At 44.2% G+C, this 22,636-nt stretch overlaps 1 protein-coding gene across 1 annotated transcript in view; it reads right to left on the bottom strand.

The window, feature by feature from the left end:
• Positions 1–6,014: 6,014 nt before the first annotated feature.
• Positions 6,015–22,636, bottom strand: part of TIMP2 (TIMP metallopeptidase inhibitor 2) — an 82,030-nt gene continuing 65,408 nt past the window's right edge. The window contains exons 4-5 of the mRNA XM_073606684.1: positions 20,089–20,213; positions 6,015–10,862 (exon numbers count right to left, since the gene is read on the bottom strand). Coding sequence (XP_073462785.1) covers positions 10,665–10,862; positions 20,089–20,213 — 323 coding nt within the window. The 3' untranslated portion in view covers positions 6,015–10,664. The remainder of the gene's footprint in view (positions 10,863–20,088; positions 20,214–22,636) is intronic.

Raw genomic sequence — 22,636 nt, 5'->3', positions numbered from 1 at the left:
GTTTTATACACATAACGAGTTGTCGTTGGGAGAACCTTCTTAAATTGACAGGACTAATCTGTGTACCACATGAGCACCTACTGTAGCCAGTCTGTGGGAGCCAGAATTATTGTTGGTTGGTAGGGGATCAAATACTTATTTTACTCACTGAACTGCAACTCAGATTATAACATTTCTATCGTGTTTTTTTCTGGATTTTTGGTTGATATTCTGTCTCTCTATCCTTTAAAATACACCTATGATAACAATTATAGACCCTTCATTTCTTTGTAAGTGGGCAGACTTACACAATTCTGCAGGAGATCAAATAATTATTTTCCCAGCTGTAAACCAAGTAAACTGAATGGCCTCAGGTGATACACAGTGATAAAACACATCCTCCTACATACGTTGTACCTGTTTATCTTCTCTACATCCGTTCAAAGTGCCGACATTTTTAAAACTTGTCTGAGAGTTCCAAAAACGGTTACACTCTGCAGAACTCAGTGAGGAGAGCTCTGAGAGCTGATTGGAGGGAAGGGACACGCCTCCCCTCCACACAGCACACAGGAACAGAGCTGAGGCTGTCAATCTGCTGGAGGCCCTGTCACCTTTTTTCTCTTTGGTGTCAGGAAAACTTGTCAGAAGTGATTTATGCTGATAGCAAAGAAAGGAAGCAGCAGACAGAAATGACACTCAGTGCTTTTTATTGAGACAAGTACTCACTATAGAGGGGTATGCTTTGTTCATATTTCATGTCTGAGGTTTTACAACCACTTTACTAAACAAAGTATCTTGGTGCTGCCGATTGATGCAAAATGGGCACTAGATGAAGCCGGCAATATTATCGATAATATTCCACCCTGGCCTATCTACTAAGTTTGATTGAATACAATCTAAACCGAGCCTAAATTGATCAGAAAGTAAGTTATGCCTATTGGATTGTTTGCAGATTTGATCATTTTGATCAATTTTCAGATAAAAAAATAAATAAATAAAAGCGTGTACGGACACCATTATGGTGGCAATACAAGTAATGATCTGATCTAACGAATCATCAAAGAATTGAATAAAATAATCAGATTTATGGATTATCAGAAAAGTCTAATACTGTGTCATTGATCGATATCAAGCAAAATGGTTCAATTTAATTGAAATTACTCTGATCGGTCAGGATGGAAATTCTGAGCGTAAGAAAGGAGATAATTCGATATGATTACTAAGTGTATGGTGTATTGAACAATCCCTTTTTGATCCGATCAGATAGTAAATTGATTGGAAATATTATCGTATATGAAATCATTCTGTGTATGGCCGCCATTAGGCTGATGTCACATGGGTCATTTTTGTAGCAGAGATTCCTCATGGCTACAAATCACTGATGTCATCGATGAACACTGATATTGGCTATCAAATTAATCGTTGTGGTCGCTAGTGGGATGGTTTGTACGCTGCGACTGCTTGTTACAGTGATGATGACTGTAACAGTAATTGTTTGAACTGTCATGAATGGCTTTCATTCAGGACTCATTGTTTACTATTGCGATTGGCCACAGCTATCACTTGGTACAGGGTGCTGTGATTGGCACAGGTACCATGTGATCACTGGTGACCAATAACAGATCACACACAGTAGTAAACAATGATGTTATGAATAGATTCCATTTATGACTGTTGTTTACTAGGTGTCATGTAATTGCAGAGCGTTCACGTAGTATCTGGGCCACTCACATCACCCTGATACTAAGCTGTGTCCACCGGACACAGCAGTCGAAAATGGTGCCTGCGCAAGCTGCTGTCCAGCAGTAAAATTAGCAAGTGGTCAAGCGTACACCCCCTGAAAGGGGCACGTTTGCCCAAACAGGATGCAAAAGTGTTTCGTGCATCCGCAGGCAGGCAGGCCCATTCATGCCAATTGGGATGACAATCATGGAAATGTAGCACCCTCTAGTAGTGTGCTAGAGAGGATAGGTAAATTCAGCCAGGCCTGTTTGTCTCCATTCTAGGCTGGGAGTGACTTAGGGTAGGGCTGGGTGACTTACAGGTGGTGTCATCAGGACCTCCCATTTCTTTCCAGAGGCTTCTAGTGCTTTCTAGAAAGAGAGGTATGGGAGGTGGAGCCACCTGGGGTGTTTGAGGAGTCAATCCCCAATCTGGAATGGCAGGGGGCAGGCCTCCTTAAATGCCCAGGGTCAGCCCAGCTGGGGGGTTGTTGTCAGGTGAGAGGTTGCAGAAGCTGTCTGGGCCTTTGAGGGAATTCCCCAGTCTGGGGGGGTGACTTTGGGCCTGGACTCAGGTGCAGTCGGGACCACTTTCAGGACCACGTGAACAGGTCCTGGACCGGGGGCACAAGATAGAGAGCAAAGAGAGGACAGCGGGAGAGAGCACTGCTAAGAGACTCCAGGGAGGACAACTGGTCGCAGCCAGGAGGGCTGGTGAGTGAGGCACAGTCGGGAGGTCTGGTGAGTGAGGCACAGTCGGGAGGTCTGGTGAGTGAGGCACAGTCGGGAGGTCTGGTGAGTGAGGCACAGTCGAGAGGTCTGGTGAGTGAGGCACAGTCGGGAGGTCTGGTGAGTGAGGCACAGTCGGGAGGTCTGGTGAGTGAGGCACGCCTGGGAGGACTGTGAGCTTGCAGTCTGAGATGGGTACAGGAGTGTGGACTGTGGTGGAAAGGGCCGTGGATAGAGGCAGCTGCAGCCAGGGCTGGCAGAGCCTGAAGAGGACTAACTGGGATCAGTAGCCATAGTTAGGGCAGCTAGCACAAGGACTTTTCTGCTACACCATTGGGGCCCGCGGTCCCAGCCTGCAAAGGGCATTTGTTGAGGCCTGGCTGAGTCAGTGTCAGGCCTAACCAACAATTAGTGCTAGCTGTTCCTGGGGAACCAAGTGTTAAATTGAATAAAGTTCACTGACTACTTTATGTCTCGGAGTGCCTGAGAGTGAATGCAGGGCAGGGCAGGGTGATAGGCAAACCACAATTCTCAGCAGCCCTTACGGGGGTAACGCTGCAGAAAGATTGTATGGAAATTGCACAATTTGTCCTCTTACTAAAGCTCTCCAAATTTTCACTATCTGGAGTATTCTGCACAGAACATAAAACATTTCCAGCATAAATGTTCCGAATTTACTTCTAATATCAGTGTTCCGTGTTTGTCAAGAATTCCCACGCAACAGCAAGGAGCCATGAATAATGCATGTACACAGCCTGACATTTCATTATGGAAATGAGGACCAGATCTGAAAATACCTGAACAGCCCCAACCGGCTCTTCACTCTCCATCTGTTCACCAAAGAGAAACCGTGACAGCCAATCCCTGACAGAGCTACCCTTCACCGCTGTTCTGTAGAGGGACGAACACCGCTGAATGAGGATAGATAGATAGATAGATAGATAGATAGATAGATATCTTTCTCTCTCTATATCCATCTGTATCTATCTATCTATCTATCTATCTATCTATCTATCTATCTATCTATCTATCTATCTATCTATCTATCTATCTATCTATCTATCTATTCAACTGTATCTATCTATCTCTATCTGTCTATATCTATTGATTGATCGATCTACCGTTCGAACTATCAATCGATACAGATGGATAGAGAGAGAGAGAAATATAACCATCTACAGTGCCTTAAAAAAGTATTCATACCCCTTGAAATGTTTCACATTTTGTCATGTTACAACCAAAAACGTAAATGTATTTTATTGGGATGTTATGTGATAGACCAACACAAAGTGGCACATAATTGTGAAGTGGAAGGAAAATGATAAATGGTTTTCAAATTTTTTTTACAAATAAATATGTGAAAAGTGTGGCGTGCATTTGTATTCATCCCCCTTTACTCTGATACCCCTAACTAAAATCTAGTGGAACCAATTGCCTTCAGAAGTCACCTAATTAGTAAATAGAGTCCACCTGTGTGTAATTTAATCTCAGTATAAATACAACTGTTCTGTGAAGCCCTCAGAGGTTTGTTAAAGAACCTTCATGAACAAACAGCATCATGAAGGCCAAGGAACACACCAGACAGGTCAGGGATAAAGTTGTGGAGAAGTTTAAAGCAGGGTTAGGTTATAAAAAAATATCCCAAGCTTTGAACATCTCACAGAGCACTGTTCAATCCATCATCCGAAAATGGAAAGAGTATGGCACAACCGCAAACCTACCAAGATATGGCCGTCCACCTAAACTGACAGGCTGGGCAAGGAGAGCATTCATCGGAGAAGCAGCCAAGAGGCCCATGGTAACTCTGGAGGCGCTTCAGCGATCCACAGCTCAGGTGTGAGAATCTGTCCACAGGACAACTATTAGTCGTGCTCTCCACAAATCTGGCCTTTATGGAAGAGTGGCAAGAAGAAAGCCATTGTTGAAAGAAAGCCATAAGAAGTCCCATTTGCAGTTCACGAGAAGCCATGTGGGGGACACAGCAAACATATGGAAGAAGGTGCTCTGGTCAGATGAGACCAAAATTGAACTTTTTGGCCTAAAAGCAAAACGCTATGTGTGATGGAAAACTAACACTGCACATCACCCTGAACACACCATCCCCACTGTGAAACATGGTGGTGGCAGCATCATGTTATGGGAATGCTTTTCTTCAGCAGGGGCAGGGTTGATGGGAAGATGGATGGAGCCAAATACAGGGCAATCTTGGAAGAGAACCTGAAAAAGACATGCGACTGGGGCAAAGGTTCACCTTCCAGCAGGACAAAAATCAGAGCTACAATAGAAGAAAACCTGTTAGAGTCTGCAAAAGACTTGAGACTGGGGCAGAGGTTCACCTTCCAGCAGGACAACGACCCTAAACATACAGCCAGAGCTACAATGGAATGGTTTAGATCAAAGCCTATTCATGTGTTAGAATGGCCCACTCAAAGTCCAGACCTAAATCCAATTGAGAATCTGTGGCAAGACTTGAAAATTGATGTTCACAGACGCTCTCCATCCAATCTGACAGAGCTTGAGCTATTTTGCAAAGAAGAATCTAGATGTGCAAAGCTGGTAGAGACATACCCAAAAAAACTTGCAGCTGTAATTGCAGTGAAAGGCGGTTCTACAAAGTATTGACTCAGGGGGGCTGAATACAAATGTACCCCACCTTGCACATATTTATTTGTAAAAAAATTTGAAAATCATTTATCATTTTTCTCCCACTTCACAATTATGTGCCACTTTGTGTTGGTCTATCACATAAAATCCCAATAAAATACATTTACGTTTTTGGTTGTAACATGACAAAATGTGGAAAATTTCAAGGGGTATGAATACTTTTTCAAGGCACTGTATTTTTCTCTCTCTGTCTTTCCATTCATCTGTATCTATCTATCTATCTATCTATCTATCTATCTATCTATCTATCTATCTATCTATCTATCTATCTATCTATCTATCTATCTATCTATCTATCTATCTATCTATCTATCTCTATTCAGAGATGGATAGATAGACAGACACATAGATAGATAGAGATGGATATAGATAGATAGATAGATAGATAGATAGATAGATAGATAGATAGATAGATAGATAGATAGATAGATAGATAGATAGATAGATAGATAGATAGATAGATAGATAGAGCAGCAAAAATGATGCCCACTGTTAGGGTACCACCCGCTGAACACGCCTCATTCAACTGAATGGGGCGCCCTGCAACTGGGTGCAATACAAGTGGTTGCACCATGCTAGTGTAGGGTTCAAGGAGTTAAAGTAAGCAGTAAAGAGGCGATACAACGCTTCCTCGCTGCCCATCAAATGCTCTTTGAAGAGCGATCTGAACGCAGATCACTTCTCAGAAAGCAACACTAGTGTAAACTAGCCCTAACAGCAGTGTAGAAAAGCAAAGTGGGGGACCTGGCTGTGCTACCCATTAGTGGGTACCTGGATACCCTGTTGGGCTGGCTGAAGAGAAATCCTTTGGTAGGTGACACGGTACACATATACATATTTTATGAGATAGTTTGGCCTCTTCCCCTTAGTTCTGCTTCATGCTGGTCAAACAAACACACACAAAAACAGTCCAGACTGGTATTGGCAGATAATACTGTTTAATGGCACCTATGAAACTTTCACATACAGAATTTGTCATCGAGCGTCAGAATGAGTGCAAAGCACAGAACATGCAACCTTCCCCTTCTCTCTCCCCAAGTCTCAGACTTCATAATCAGCAAAAAACACAAAGAGAACAAAAGCTTTAAATTAATACTGGCAGCGGAAAATAATAATAATTATAATAATAATAATAAAATACACATTCCGTTTTATATTTACCAAGCAAGAATCTCTACAAGTAGCATTACTGTGAATTACAGTATACTTGTTTGCACAAGGTGGGGGTTGGCTTTAACACAAGGACCAGAAAACCTAAAAAACGGGAAGATCTCAAATCATATGACATAAATATGAGAAAGGCCTTCGGTAGCACTCATGGGTAAATATAAAAAAAAAAAAAAAAAAAAAAAAGACTATGCAGTACACCAGGCTCATGTCGAGTTGGGTTGAGTTTATGAAATTCAAAGGAAAGGAAGGTGTCTTGCCTGTAGCAACCAATGGGAATGTAACAGTTGACATTCTAAGGACAGGTATTGGGTATTGATGCGACTGTCTTGCCCATAGCAACCATGTAGGGTAATTGGAAAACTAGTTTTGTGGTTCCCAGTGTAGAAAATGGCCGGTTCTCTGTGGTGGCCACATGAAAAAAAGGAAAGAGGATAGGCAAGAAAGCTATTATAGTGTGGCATTCATTAAAGTATCAAACATGAGATTATAAGGTTCAAATTTGGAAGTAGAAAGATGGTATCTTACATCAGATGAGGTTGTGAGTAACCATAATGTACAGGTAGAAGACTACGCAGATGCAGGAACAGTCATTCTCAATGGTTTTGTGAGTCCAGACTTAGGTCCACTTGCAGAACATCAGGATGGTGTATGTAAAAAAAAAAAATTCTGGTTTCACAAAGGTGCCCTTGAAAGAATGGATGTACTTTACAAGGTGGATCGCAAGTCTAATCTATAACCAACTGGCATTATCAACAAATGTTTCTTTGTCACAACTATATTGGTCGTGATAGTCCTTCCCTGGAGTCCACCTTAAAAAGTTCAACCATCCTTTCACAGGTGCCTTTGAGTTTTATTCAACTGTACATTTGTTACTTCACCATCCTGATGTCCTTCAAGTGCACCTAGGACTGGGCTCACCTGTGCCCATAGCAACAATGCAGGGTAATTAGAAAACTAGTTTTGTGGTTCTCAGAGTAGGAAACTGCGGGTTCTCTGTGGTGGCCACACCAAAAGAAAGAAAGGAGGATAGGCAGGAAATCAATTTTAGTGTGGTATTTATTAAGGTATCAACCATGAGATCCCAAGGTTAAAAAATGGAAGTACAAAGATGGTATCTTAGATTGGATGAGGTTTGGAGTAACCATAATGTAATGGGAGAAGCAATCTGTGGTGAGTGTTTATTGAGAACATGCCCATGCAGGTGCAGGAACAGTCACTCTCCATGGTTGGGTCAGCCCAGTCTTAGGTTCACTTGAAGATCTGGTCTCACAGAGGTGCCCTTGAAAGGATGGTTGAACTTTACAAGGTGGATCACAAGTCTAATCTCTAACCAGCTGGTGTTATCAAAAAATGTTTCTTCATCACAACTATATTGGTTGGGATAGTCCTTCCCTCGCGGTCTACCTTAAAAAGTTCAACTATCCTTTCACAGGCGCATTTGAAAAACCAGAACTCTGAGTTTTCTTCACCTATACATTTTTACTTCACCATCCTGATGGTGGACCAAGTTAAGTGCACCTAGGATTGGGCTCACATAAACATCGAGAGTGACTGTTCCTGCACCTGTGTGCCCAACCTACACAACCAAGTAGGGTAACTCCTAGTGTGGTCCTCTGGGAAACACTCAGCAAAAATGGCTCCTCAGTTTCTAAAAGCTAGTAAGGACACAGTGAATAAGCCATAGCCTTGTTTTTCAAATTTATCCACCCTACCAAAAAATTATGGTGGCAGGTATTGTCACCAGAGTTTATCCCCAGGTCTTTAAAACGAGATGCAGCCTTTGTGGGGTTTAACTAGATAGACATCCAGTCTAGACATATGGTTTTTAAGATCATTTAATCTAATCTTTTTCCGGGTTGAGGAAGGGGAACATCCACGAAATGCGAGAGGAAGCCGACAGCATACCTTGCAATTAATGTCGGTGGAGGGAGGCTGTGCGGGAGAGGTATGTGGACAACTCTACCCTGCCTGACCCCAGCAGTAGTGGCCACGTGTGGCTGTGAGCAGGAGCCAGACCGCACCACTAATATTCTCTAGGTAGAAGGTTTCCTTTGTAATTGTCATACTTTGTTTCAACTTTCTCATATTAACCACCCGATCTCCGGAAGGTTTTACCCTCTTCATGACAAGGGCATTTTTTTGCTAGTCAGCACTGCGCTACATAACTGGCGATTGCACGGTCATGCAACACTGTATGCAAAGGAAATTTATATCATTTTTTTTTACACAAATAGTGCTTTCTTGTGGTGGTATTTGATCACCACTGGGATTTTTTAATTTTTATTATATATATGAAAAAATACTGAAAAATTTGAAAAAAAAAACTTTTCTACTTTGTGTTTTAAAACATAACCAATAAAATCAAATTTCTTCATCAATTTAGTCCAAAATTCTGCTACATGTCTTTGGTAAAAACCAAACTGCGTTTTTGGGGACACTAGTTTAGTTCTGATTGTGATTAAGATATACTGATCCATACAGACACTAGTAATGACGGTAATCAGCCACTTATAGTGCGTGTGATAGTGTGGCAGACAATCTGGCGCTAACTGACACTAGCTGGGAGGGGCGCTAACTCGCTGACACTGACGTCCCTAGTGACGCTAACACGGTGATCAGTGATAATACTCTACACTGTACTAATGACACTGGCTGGGTGACAGGAGTGATCAGGAGGGTAATCAAGGTGTTAACTGTGTGCCTAACAAGTGTATGTGTGCTGCTATTACTTGGCTTAAGTTCCTTGCTTTAAAGTGGATATAAACCCCATTCATGAAATTTGAGCTGGGCACATATATCTGTAGTGTTTTCTTATCTCTCTTCAAAGCACTAAATCCCGTGGCTTTCTCCAGCTCCGTTCTTCTGTTATCATCCTGATAACTTCTAACAAGTTCTCTGACACATGTGATAAAACCAGCCTGAAATTTGTGTCAGGGCGGGTGCTATAAATAGATTAGCAGACAACTGGCCAATTCACAGCACAGCTCTGCAAGTCTTAGCCTATGAGGAGAGCGGGGTGTGTGCCTTTCCTCCAATCAGCTGTCTTACAGTGTATGACAAGACTCCCCTCCCCCTGCTGGAACAGGAAGAGAAAATTCTAACACAATGTGCACTTTCTAAACAGTATATAAAGCTGAAGACAGCAGATATACATGTAAAACTTATGTAGGGAGATTTGTTTCATCTCTGTGTATCATCTGAGGCTGTTCACTATGCTGGGTATATGTGAGGGTTTGCATCCACTTTAAGTTCTGAACGGTAACTGAAATCAGGAAAAAAACAGCCAGGATCTGTGTGTTTACAAACACGCAGATCTCTACGCTGTGATTGGCCACAGCCGATCAGGTATGCAGCCAAAATCATTGGCTGTAACCTGCTGAAAAATCTGTGCTGTGGCTAATCCCAGCACAGATTAGCAGAGGACATGCGCAAGTGTGCCTCTAAATCCTGAAGTTCATTGTGACATATGGGTACATCGAAGTGCCTGAGGCAAGCCGTTAAAGAAGCAATTGCACAATGCAGTTTTGTAGCATATATAAGAGCGCTCCTCTCTCAATCTGCTAAGCAGCATAACAAAATTCAAAGCAAGAATTGAAGCCGGCCACCTGGTAACTTATATAAATGTTCTTTATTGGTTACATCATGTAAAACAAGATCAATGCTAATGCGGGTTTCGGCCGAAACGTGTTAGGTTTGATCTTGTTTTACCTGAGGTAGCCAATAAAGAACAATTAAAGGAGTTACTGGGTGGCCGGCTTAAATGTTTGCTTTACTTTACAGGGTATATTCGTGATTGCTTTGTGAACGCTGTGAATTTTGCATAACTCTACCCTATATGTATATGCAAAAAAGACAGGTCAGGTCCAGTTGCCCAATCCGATTGGTTGCAAAGGGTGAGACAATGCCTTTCGCATGTGAGGAAATTGTCATTATGTTAAGAGAATTCTGGGTAATAACTGAGCCTGTGACTCACAGCTTAGACCTCGCTTGGCGGCTTAGAGATAGAAGCATGGTGGGGGAAAAAAAAGGAAGGGGTGGGTGGGGGGTTAAGTAGGGGAGGGAAGGGGCTGTAGACCAGCTACACAGAATTCGGGAATTCTCAATATGGCCTTGTGCGCTGTGATAGGGGGAAAGGTGATGAAAGGAAGTCTAAGAAGTAAGGTGGGCGGAAAGAGTCCATCCACCTTCCACCTCCATTTAATCCTTTCAGTGCTGCGATCTCTTCAGCAATGAAGGGGTTAAACCCCGCGTCCCATGACAGTTTGGCAGTCCAGCTTCAGTCACGTGACTTGCAGGAAACCGATATTAACCTGGGTCGAAAAAGGAAAAAAAGCCGCCTCCCTCTCCTCCTCGGGCGCTGGCTTCTCAGAACTGGCGGCTGGGACTTGAGAGAGACGGGAGTTAGGGGTCCTCTATGTCGAGGAACTCCTGCTTCGGGGGGGCGGTCCCCCGGTACCAAGAGCACGATCCGTCGCTGCGCTTGATGCAGGCATAGTGCTTGGCCTGCCGCCCGTGTATGCTCTTCTCCGTCATCCAATCTGTCCAGAGGCATTCGTCTTGGGCGCTGACGTAGCAGGGGATGGAAGGGCAGCGTGAGATCTGCAGGGGTACAAGCAGCACAGGACAGTTAAAAAAATGACACATATAATGCAATTGTTCACTAGCAGAATAATCCCAGCAGGTTTTTAAGCCGGATACATCATCGTTGGCACAAACTGGAAAATTATGTGTGAAAGTGTTGCAAAAATTCACAAATTGCATCAAATTATCTATTATATTGCAGTGACCAGAGGCGTAACTAGAACCTTCAAAAACCATAAAGGGCCCCCCTGACCCCTGTCCTGGTCGCAAGTGAGACCTTTGTGACCCTGGTAGTTCCACCACTGGTGTCGGTAGTTTTTTTTTCATTACTGTTATTTTATTTGTTATTATTTGTTACCATTTTATTTTATTTTATTTTTTATTATTTTTTACAATTTCTTTAGGAGCCCGATTGGGGGCTTTGGTGAGACATCAGGGGTCTAAACAGACGTCTGATTTTTCACCTTTGAGACAGGGAAAGGAGATTGAGCACACAGACCTCTTTGCAGCCTCAGCTGCACATAATGGACAGGAATAACTCTGTACAGAGCTCCCCGCTCTTTCACAAACTGAAGCATAGTAAACACAGTTTGCTATGCCTCAGATATGAATGTCGGTATGGATCACTGACACTATTCATAAGGACAAGAAAGGGGCAAGTAAATGACACATTTACATGCATCGTTCCCCCGCTCTCCATCCTGTAAGCATCCCCCGAAGCAGCCAGCAGGATAGGGGAGGGGAAACCCGGAAGTGCTGTGGAGGATGGGGGGGTCAGGGTAGTACACAGAGGCCCGATTACAGCAGGAGGTGGACAGTAGGGGCTGCGGGGTAGCATGTAGGGGAACCAATCTCTTCAATTTACCTCCTGTAGCGGCTAAAAGGCTGCAGGAGAAAAATGGAGAGGATCGGTTCCTCTATATGCTGCCCCTGCCACCCCTCCTATCTAGGTATACAGAGGGCTGCAGGGGCCCCCTAGAGCATGGGGCCAGGTCGCAATTGTACGTACGCCCCTGTCAATGACCATAGTTTTTAGTTTTTCAACCAGGGTTCCTCAAGAGATTGCTGGAAGTTCCTTGAGCTGTGTCTATTCAACCTCCCATATGATGATTCCTTCATAGATCTAGGTCCACCACCTAGATTTGTGCCCTTTTATTTTGTACTGACGCAAATCACACTGCAAAGTATTGGTTTCGGTATCGGCAGCATTTGGGCGAGTACTGATACTCATGCAAATGCTTGATATCAGCACTGATACCGTTATCAGTGCATTCCTAATAACAGTTACAAAGTGTGATGCCTGAGCGCAGCTTTCTTGCCCCTGATGACATCAGATGTGACGAAACACGTAGGTCAGAGCTAACGCTTGTGACATCATCACGCATCTCGTTGACAGGAAACAACCCGTCTAATTCCCAGGACCGGCTCATACTGATAAGTGATATGTGAGTTGGGGACCTTGGATTGTGGGCTCCTTGAGGGTAGGGACCAATGTGAGTGTGAGATGTATGTGTAGAGCACTGCGTAAATTGACGGTGCTATATGGGTTCCTTAACCACTTCCCGCCCGCCCTATAGCGGATTGACGTCCGGGAAGTGGTTCTGTTATCCTGACTGGACGTCATATGACGTCCAGCAGGATAACATGCCGCCGCGCGCCCCCGGGGGCGCGCATCGCGGCGATCGGTGGAGCGGTGTGTCAGCCTGACACACCGCTACACCGATCTTGGTAAAGAGCCTCCGGCGGAGGCTCTTTACCACATGATCAGCCATGTCCAATCACGGCTGATCACGCTGTCAATGGGAAGAGCCGTTGATCGGCTCTTCCTCACTCGCGTCTGACAGACGCGAATAGAGGAGAGCCGATCGGCGGCTCTCCTGGCAGGGGAGGTCTGCGCTGATTGTTTATCAGCGCAGCCCCCCCTCAGATCACCACACTGGACCACCAGGGATGCCACTAGCACCACCAGGGAAGGGGCAACGTGGATGGCCAGGTATGTACCCCATGGCCATCCACATGTGCCCAATCTGTGCCAATCAGTGCCCACAAATGGGCACTGATTGGCACCATTATGTCACTGATCTGCCCAGCAATGCCCAGATCTGCCCAGCAATGTTTTATCAGTGCCACCTGTCATTGCCCATCGGTGCCACCTGTCAGTGCCCATCTGTGCCCATCAGTGCCCACTTATCAGTGTCCATCAGTGCCACACATCAGTGCCACCCATAAGTACCCATCAGTGCCACCCATATGTACCCATCAGTGCCACCCATATGTACCAATCAATGCCACCTACATCAGTGCCGCCTATGAGTCCCCATCGGTGCCACCTATGAGTGCCCATCAGTGCCGCATACCAGTGCCACCTATCAGTGCCGCCTATCAGTGCCCGTTAGTGCCACCTCATCAGTGCCACCTCATTGGTGCCACCTCATCGGTGCCCATCAGTGCCGCCGTATCAGTGCCCATCAGTGCAGCCATATCAGTGCCCATCATTGAAGGAGAAAGCGTACTTATTTACAAAAAATTTTAACATAAACAAAGAAAAACTTGTTTTTTTTCGAAATTTTCGTTTCTTTTTTTATTTGTTGCGCAAAAAATAAAAACCGCAGAGGTGATCAAATACCACCAAAAGAAAGCTCTATTTGTGGGAACAAAATGATAAAAAATTTGTTTGGGTACAGTGTAGCATGACCGCGCAATTGTCATTCAAATTGCGACAGCACTGAAAGGTGAAAATTGGCATGGGCGGGAAGGTGTCTAAGTGCCTGGTATTGCAGTGGTTAAATAAATAATATATAATAGAGCATCTTAATGATACACAATGTACAGGTATAGGGACAATTGTAGACACGCACCCACACTCACTCAGGTTGAAATGGATGGACTGGTGTCTTTATTCAACCTTACTAACTATGTAACTATGATAAGCACTTTTGTCTTTTAAAATATTAAGTGGTTAGTACATTTGAATACATTTTGCTTGTTGCCCAAAAGAAGCTCCTGTTTTTTTTATTGTGACAAGCTTTGTGTAATGCGGTTTGCCACCATTGCAGCGTGATTTATCGTGGCAGAACCACACCGCGTTTAGGGGACATTGAAAATGATTGGCACCCGAACACGTGGTGCATTTTGCCAAGATTGCAGTGTGATTTGGGATCACAGGCAGAATCGCAGCCAGGTGTGATTGGGGCCGTTAAAGAGATTGTAAAGGTTCACGTTTTTTCACCTTAATGCATCCTATGCATTAAGGTGAAAAAACATCTGACAATACCGGTCCCCCCCAGCCCCGCCATTTTACCTGCCTGAGCTTGTTCACCTGCTGCGCTCGCCCCCGATTTCCTCTTCGCCGCTCAGCCTGGCCGTTGATTGGCTAGAGTGGATGGATTGAAAGCAGCGCAGCCATTGGCTTGCGCTGCTGTCAATCACATCCATTGACGTGGCGCGCCGAGGGGCGGGGCCGAGTGATACAGTCGGCGGGTATCACGGGAGCATGCCCGCAGGAACTAAACACCATGAGAGCTCGCTCGCATGGAGGTGTTTAGTTCTTGCGGGGAGGAGCTGAGACAGCCTCCGAGGGACCCCAGAAGACCAAAACGAGCTGCACAGTGGAGGTAAGTATAACATGTTTGTTATTTTTTTATTTTTTTTTTTTAATTACCTTTACAACCCCTTTAAGCGCTGTGCAAACTGTTGGCGCTATAATATATAAATCCTGTATAATAAGCATAATTTCTTTCCGACTGTTAGTTTAGCCCGATTGTTAAGGAAAAGAGTTGAGCCCAGCCCATAGAAATTGTAGGAAACATACAAGGTAAATCCTCCAGCTACTACATTATTTTTGGAAGATTGCGGTAAATATACATCTCTTTGTGTGATTAGATATATGGGCAAACAAATCAAATGGTTATTAAAATGTAAAATATTTCCTTCTCTCTCATATATGAAAAACAATCATGCCTTGAAGAAGACCACAATTAGAAGGGTCGAAACACGTAGGGGTTTTATGTGGAAGATAATTTTTTTGCAGTAAAATGCAATTTTTTTTAAGATTTCATACAAATATGTAGTTCCATCTTGAACGATGGTTTTGTCATTTTCATGTGAATGCCTGAGCTTACATTTTTTACAACTCCTAATTTTTTACAACTCCCATGTAACTGTCAAATTGCTTTTTGAGATAATAAAGAATTTTAATTAATGACTTTTGAATAATTTCTTGGCCGCTAAAAAACCCCATGAGGGATTTTTTCCATTATATTTTTAGAAGATTGCATTGTTTACCACAGTAAATGGTATAGATCAGCTTCCTGTATGGGGTCAGATGTCCATGAGTCAACACACTCCCCGATAAAAAAAAAAATCACACAGAGCTCTCCTATAGTGCGGCCGGTAAGAAGGAAGCCATTATTGTGAGCTCAGGTCTCGGATTACGCTCAGGGTTTGCAATAAACCACTTAGCTGATATTAAAAGCATGTGACAAAAAAGGTTTTTGCGGTCAGACGAGACAAAATTGGAACATTTTGTTCTCAGTCCAAAGGCCCGCATATGGTAAGAAGCTCAACATCAAACGTTCACGAAGGAACTGCTTTGAAAGTGAAAACTCTGCTTCAGTGTTAAAAAAAAAAAAGCTTAAAACAAGAGAAATGCTTTCTTTGATACAGAACCAAAGCCTCGGATCAAAGAGGATTAGAGTGAGCAAAGTGAACGAGTCAAGCGGAAAATACGACCAACAAAATTTGATTTTGTAAATTCAATGTGGTTGGTGGGTGGTCCGAGAGATACAGAAAAAAAAAACTTATGTTGGAGCTTTGCTGCAAGGGATTGTCCAGTGTAGAGGAGGTTCTGACTTTTTAGGTCACCACATACACTATATTACCATAAGTATTGGGACGCCTGTCATCCCAGTCTTAGTCTGTAGGGTTCAATATTGAGTTGGCCCACCCTTTGCAGCTATAACAGCTTCAACTCTTCTGGGAGGGCTTAGGTTTAGGAGTGTGTCTATGGGAATCTTTGACCATTCTTACAGAAGTGCATTTGTGAGGTCAGGCACTGATTTTCCCAAAGGTGTTCTATCGGGTTGAGGTCAGGACTCTGTGCAGGCCAGTCAAGTTCCTCCACCCTAAACTCGCTCATCCATGTCTTTATGGACCTTGCTTTGTGCACCGGTCCAAATCATTTGGTGGAGGGGGGATTATGATGTGGGGTTGTTTTTCAGGGGTTGGGCTTGGCCCCTTAGTTCCAGGGAAGGGAACTCTTAAGGCGTCAGCATACCAAGACATTTTGGACAATTTCATGTTCCCAATTTTGTGGGAACAGTTTGGGGATGGCCCCTTCCTGTTCCAACATGACTGCGCACCAGTGCACAAAGCAAGGTCCTCAAATCATCACAGACTGGGTTGAGGGAGAACATCACACCCACTGCAGTTCAAACCCTAGCACCCCTATTTGTAAAAAAAAAAAAAAAAAATCCTAGTGAAAGTGCATGTACATTCCTTCTCTTCATTCCTCATTCCTTCTCTCTTCTATGGCAAAAATGAATGTTCTTAGGCTATTTCCTGTGCCAGGCAAATGTTTTAAAACAGAAAATACCACATTTGGCCACTAGATGGCACTAAGTATCATAAGCATTTTCTATGATAGCTGGCGCCATCTAGTGGCCAAATGCACATGCACTTGCTATGCAAATTGTTTTTATAACTACACCCCAAAAGGGAGTTTGTTTCTACTTTAACACTCCATCCCTCAGCAGTAGAGGCAGGCGCTCCATTAGGGCCCCCCTGATCCATGCGCCCGGCCCCTAATCTACATCCACGGTGCCGGACGCATTGATTCCAATTGTTTTTTTTTTTTTAAGCACATAATTAGAGCCTGAGGCTCTAATTGGCTTCAAAAAAGGGTGGGCTTGGGGCTGGGGGGGGGGGGGGTTGGGTGGTTTGTTTGCCACTGCTCAACAGGCAGTAAGGCTGGAGTGTTTTTGTTTTTCCTTTTCTATTTTTAGCCCAGCCCCCTGCTGCCATTCCAGCCTAGGAATCACAGCTGGGAGGGAGAATCAGGGTGAGCTGAGGTCTTTAGTGATTGCGGGGAGGGGGAAGCATTGCCAGCTGAGCTGCTGTATCACTGCTGGAAGGGGGGAGCTGGAATGAGGGTGGACCAGCGTGAGCTGAGCTGATGAATTACTGCTAGGAGGGGGAAGCATTGCCGGCTGACTTGCTTTGTCACTGCGGGGAGCTGGAGTAAGGGAGGAGCAGCATGATCCCAGCTACTAGGAGGAGAGCAGGGTGTTCTGAGCTTCTTAGTAACAGCTGGGAGGAAGGGGGGGGGGGCAAGGTGATCTGAGCTGCTGAATCACTGCTGGGAGGGGGAGCAGGGTGATCCGAGCTGCTAAATCACTGATGGAAAGAAGAGTGGGAGCAGGACAAGAGCAGATGGGTGTTTGGTCATCTGAGCTGGCTTAGATCAGGAATTGAGGGCTTCTGCTGTGAATTTGAGCATGAATTGTTCCACAGTACATGCAGCTACAGAGGTCAGTGAGGACTTTCTTTAAAGCTCCTGTACTGCATTTTAAGATCAATTATTTGAATGTCTACAGCAGCCTTTCTCAACCTGTTCAACATGGAGGAACCCTTGAAATAACTTCCCGGTCTCAAGGAACCCCAGCTAAAAATTACTATATCTGTAACTCATGGTACATTAATGGGATGGTCATTGGGAAGAATGGTCCTTACACTTGGATATTGGAGAATTACATCCTTACAGATAGCTAAAAAGATCAATGGGGTCAGGGGGAACTTACCTGAGTGACAGTTATTGCTCATTGCTCAAGGAACCCAAAACAACATCTGGAGAAACCCTAGGGTTCCATAGAAACCTGGTTAAGAAACCCTGCTCTACAGTTTAGCCTGATTGTCCATATGGTAAATATTATTATTATTATATTATACACAATTTATATAGCGCCAATAGTTTACGTAGTGCTTTACAATGTAGAGGGGGGACAGCACAGTTCAAGGGACAGGAGGGCCCTGCTCGTACAGCTTACATTCTAATGGGAGGGGGTGGTGGTACAAAAGGTAATAGATGCAGGGAATGATTTGATGGGGGTGGCTCGGTGACAGCTGTAAGGTGGGTGTGGGATAGGCTTCCCTGAATAAGTGAGTTTTCAGGGATCTCCTAAAGGTGGACAGGGTAGGGGCAGGGAGTTCCATAGGATGGGAGATGCTCTGGAGAAGTCCTGAAGGCGAGCATGGGAGGAAGTAACAAGGGAGTTAGAGAGCAGGAGGTGACGATTTGGGCAAAATCTGCAGATGAGGTTGGGGATGTATTTGGAGGAGATGTTGTGGATGGCCTTGTATGTTGTGGTTAGCATTTCAAATTTTATACGGTGGGGTAGAGGAAGCCAGTGAAGGGATTGGCAGAGAGGAGCAGCAGTCACAGATCAGTTAGTGAGGTGTATTAGTCTAGCAGCAGCGTTCATAATAGACTGAAGGGGGGATAGCCTGCATAAGGGTAGGCCATTAAGGAGAGAGTTGCAGTAGTCAAGGCGGGAAATAATCAAGGAGTGAATAAGTTGCTTTGTGGTGTCATTAGTCAGGAAGGGTGGAATTCTGTAGATGTTGCGGAGGTTAAGGCAGGAAGATTTAGCCAGTGACTGAATGTGGGGGCTTAAGGAAGGGTCAGAGTCAAGGATTACACCCAGCATCCTGGCATGTGTGGAGGGACCAATGGTTGTGCTGTTGATCATAATGTCATGGGGGGGGGCCGGGAAGGCAGAAATATAACAAGCTCAGTTTTAGAAAGATTCAGTTTGAGAAAGTGGTGTGACATTCATACCGATATATCATTCAGTAAGTTTGAGATCCGTCAGGAGATCGAGAGGGTAAGTTGAGAAGTGGAGAAATAGATCTGGGTGTTATCGGCGTAGAGGTGGTATTGGAAGCCATGGGAGGTGTTCAAATGGGAACAGGGAAGAGGTATAGAGCAAGAATAGGAGGGGCCCAAGGATGGAGCCTTGGGATACCCCAACAGAAAGAGGAAGAGGAGCAGAGGAGATGGAGTTGTAAGTGACACTGAAAGTGCGCTGAGATAGGTAGGAGGAGAACCAGAATAGAGCAGAATCACAGAGGCCAAGGGAGTGTAGTTTGCTGAGGAGGAGCAGGTGGTCAACTGTGTCGAAGGCAGCAGAGAGGTCTAAGAGTATGAGTATGGAGTACTGGCCATTGGTTTAGCAGTTAGTAGGTCATTGGTGAGTTTTAGTAGGGCAGATTCAGTGGAATGTTGTGGACGGAAGCCGGATTGTAGGGGTCGAGAAGCTTGTTGTCCATGAGGTAGTAACTCATACAGTCATGGACAAGGTGTTCGATGAGCTTGGAGGCAAATGGGAGCAGGGAGATGGGTCTTAAGTTATTCAAACAGTGGGGGTATGACCTCTGATAGTGAATATGACCTCTGATAGTGAAATATTGTGTCATGTGACATTCAGACAGTACACTCTATGCAGACCATCTCCATGTGCCTAACAGAATGGTGACATGGGCACATTGTGGTGACATATCTCTTCCTTTACCATATATCCATAAACCTAGTAGTAGTGACATTCAACTTGTTTGTACTGTAGAAGATGTTTCATAGCATCTCCAAGCTACTTCCTTTAGTACTGTTGAAGAGGTTTCATAGCATCTCCATGCCACTTCTTCTGTACTGCTGAAGACGCTTCATAGCTTCTCCAAGCCACTTCTTCAGTAATGTTGACGTTTCATAGCTTCTCCAAGCCACTTCTTCAGTACTGTGGAAGATGTTTCATAGCATCTCCAAGTCACTTCTTCGGTACTGTTGAAGATGTTTCATAGCTTCTCCAAGTCACTTCTTCAATACTGGGAAAGATGTTTCATAGCTTCTCCAAGCCACTTGTTCAATACTGTGGAAGATGTTTCATAGCATCTCCAAGTCACTTCTTCATTACTGTTGAAGACGTTTCAAAGCTTCTCCAAGTCACTTCTTCAGTATTGATGAAGACATTTCATAGCATCTCCAAGCAAATTCTTCAGTACTGTTAAAGACATTTCGTAGCTTCTCCAAGACACTTCTTCAGGATTATTGAAGATGTTTCATAGCTTCTCCAAGCCACTTCTTCAGTTCTTCAACATTACAGGACAAATCCAGTTGAATGTGACTACTAGCTATACCATAACCTAGATAAACGAGAACCTTCACAGACATATATCCCTACAATCGTTCTCTTACCTTACACTCACAGCCCATCTCATATCTCTGGTTAAGACTCTTCTTCTGGGTTTGGGTGAGGGATTCCCATGGCCACACGAAGTCGCACAGTGTGATGTGCATTTTTCCAGTACCCTCTGCTTTACCTGGAAGAATGAGTTTGAATGGTTACCATCTGCTCCAAAAATGCTAATTTCAGAAAACTTAATAAAATTAAAGCCAACCTCCAGGAAAACAGCTAAGTAACACATACAGGTCTTGTCCCTCCCCCAGACTGTAAATGGTCAGTGAAGTAGAAGACTGAAGAGGTCATTTTTCTGTCACACTGCTTCCTCCTCAAATCAGTCTGCTCCTTGTTAGTGAATGAGCGCTGCAAAACAAAATGATTGGCTCCTTGTGTTTTTTACCTTTCCCAGTCTGCGCTCTGCTGTAGAGGAGATGGCAAAAGGATGATACCAGATCAAATTTATATAAATACTGTATACTGTTCGCATTAAAAAAATATACACATCGATGATGTATTAATGAACGCTTTGCTGCAATAATGTCTTTTAAATCTGCCTGGAGTTTAGCTGTAATAGTCTTTTAATTTTAGACAAGTGTTCCAGTATGATTACAGTCTGCTTTGCCTTGCTGCTGCTGATGACACACAAAAGTGACCCTCTGGAATAATATGAAGCAAAACAAAAGCGTGACAACCTTCCAGGCATAGTGCAATAACATTTTAACAATTTAGGTGAATTAAAAATTAAAAAAAGAAAAATCATTAGCCCCCCCCCCCCCCAAAAAATGAAAAATGTGCATCTTGCTGAAATATTTACTGCTTTACCCTTTCCTGCCACTAGATGTCATCAGTCTTCTGGGTTGAATGTTGGTTAGTGTCATTCAATGCACTTCCTCTGAGTCCAGGCTGTCACAGATCCGCCCCCTGGGGCTGTGTCATTACGGCAGGCTGGGCTCACAGTACTCCTGTACTAGGGTTGCCACCTCATCCCTTTAAACCCGAACACATATGAATTATACAGGTTCTTGGGATAATTGAATGCAGATAATGCACCAAGTGAATTTAATTACCACCTTAATCAGCCACAGGACCTGTATAATTAATATGTGTTTGGTTTTAAAGGGATGAGGTGGCAACCCTATCCTGCACTAAACTACACTCACATGTCCTCACGGGGCAACAGTAGGGATCACCCACTGTCATTGCCAAAGGAGAACAGGAAGGACTTCACCAAGCAAGCCAGAAGACCCTTAAACAAAAAAAATATATATTTTAAAGTGTTGGATTCCCTGAGTCTCTGGAAGCAGTTTTTCTGTGTGTTTACTAGCTGTGCAAATGCAAGGATTAGATCGGGCCATGATTCTCCCAGTGGAACTGTGTTTACAGAGCTGTCCACATTCACATTCATGAACATTCACTACTTAATGGGCCTGTAATCTGGTTTTTCATCAGATCATTTCCTACTGTGCTTTTCTGCCTTCTTGTAGAAGGAACAAAGGGAAGAAAGCTCCAGCTAAGTGCAGTATCCCAGTTAAAAGTTTAATGGCAATGGATAAAAAACACTCACAAGAAATATAAAATTAAAAAGCTCATCTGGTGCAGAGTGTAGTGGTGTAGATTCCTCCTGGATCCGACCTGCAGGACCATTGTGAAAGGTTCCAGCTGCTGGGAGAGTTGGATGACCGGCTCAGGAGCCTTGAGGAGCCCTCTAGGAGACCTGTAGAAGGAGCAAGATGCTCAGAGCGTGTAGCCTAGTGCCTTGCCTTCTCATCTGGTCCTCCATCCCTCCACTGACGTCACTTCTGGTGTGCGTTCCACACTGGTTAGCGTGGCTTCCCAGAACTCCCAAGCTGGCCATCAGTCTCTCCCAGCAGCCGGAACCTTTCACAATGGTCCTGCAGGTCGGATCTAGGAGGAATCTACACCACTACACTCTGCACCAGATGAGCTTTTTAATTTTATATTTCTTGTGAGTGTTTTTTATCCATTGTCAATAAAACTTTTAACTGGGATACTGCACTTGGCTGGCACTTCTCTTTGTTCCTTCTCCTATGTGTTACACAGAGAACCGGTCATATCTCTGAGGATAGCAGCCGCAGGTGCTCCCGCACTTCTGTATAGGATGAGATATGGTAAAGGGGAAGCGAGGGAGCACCTGCGGCTGCTCTCCTCAGGTATATGACCAGCTCTGTGTAACACATAGGAGAAGGAACAAAGAGAAGGAAGCGCCAGCTAAGTGCATTCTCTATTCAAATTCAATGGTTCCCTATGGGAGCCCATTGATTTGAATAGAGGTCACACCAGAAGTTGGATCAGGACTTGCGGTACGACTTGTGTGCTGAGAATCTTGAGGGGGGAACCAAGTGAAAATGTTAAAAAACTTTGCGTGAGGTTCCCCCCAAGATGATACCAGACCCTTTGGTCTGATATGGATCTTAAGGGGAATCCCCACACCAAAAAAAAATGGCGTGGGGGTCCCCCCAAGATTCATACCAGACCGAAGGGTCTGGTATCGTCTTGAGGGGAAACTCACGCAAAGTTTTTTATATTTTTCACTTGGTTCCC

Source organism: Aquarana catesbeiana, linkage group LG12 (genome assembly GCF_042186555.1).
Source record: "Aquarana catesbeiana isolate 2022-GZ linkage group LG12, ASM4218655v1, whole genome shotgun sequence".
In the NCBI taxonomy this organism is placed as follows: domain Eukaryota; kingdom Metazoa; phylum Chordata; class Amphibia; order Anura; family Ranidae; genus Aquarana; species Aquarana catesbeiana.
The sequence above is the reverse complement of the archived record's forward strand: the minus strand, read 5'-3'. Positions and strand labels throughout refer to the sequence as shown.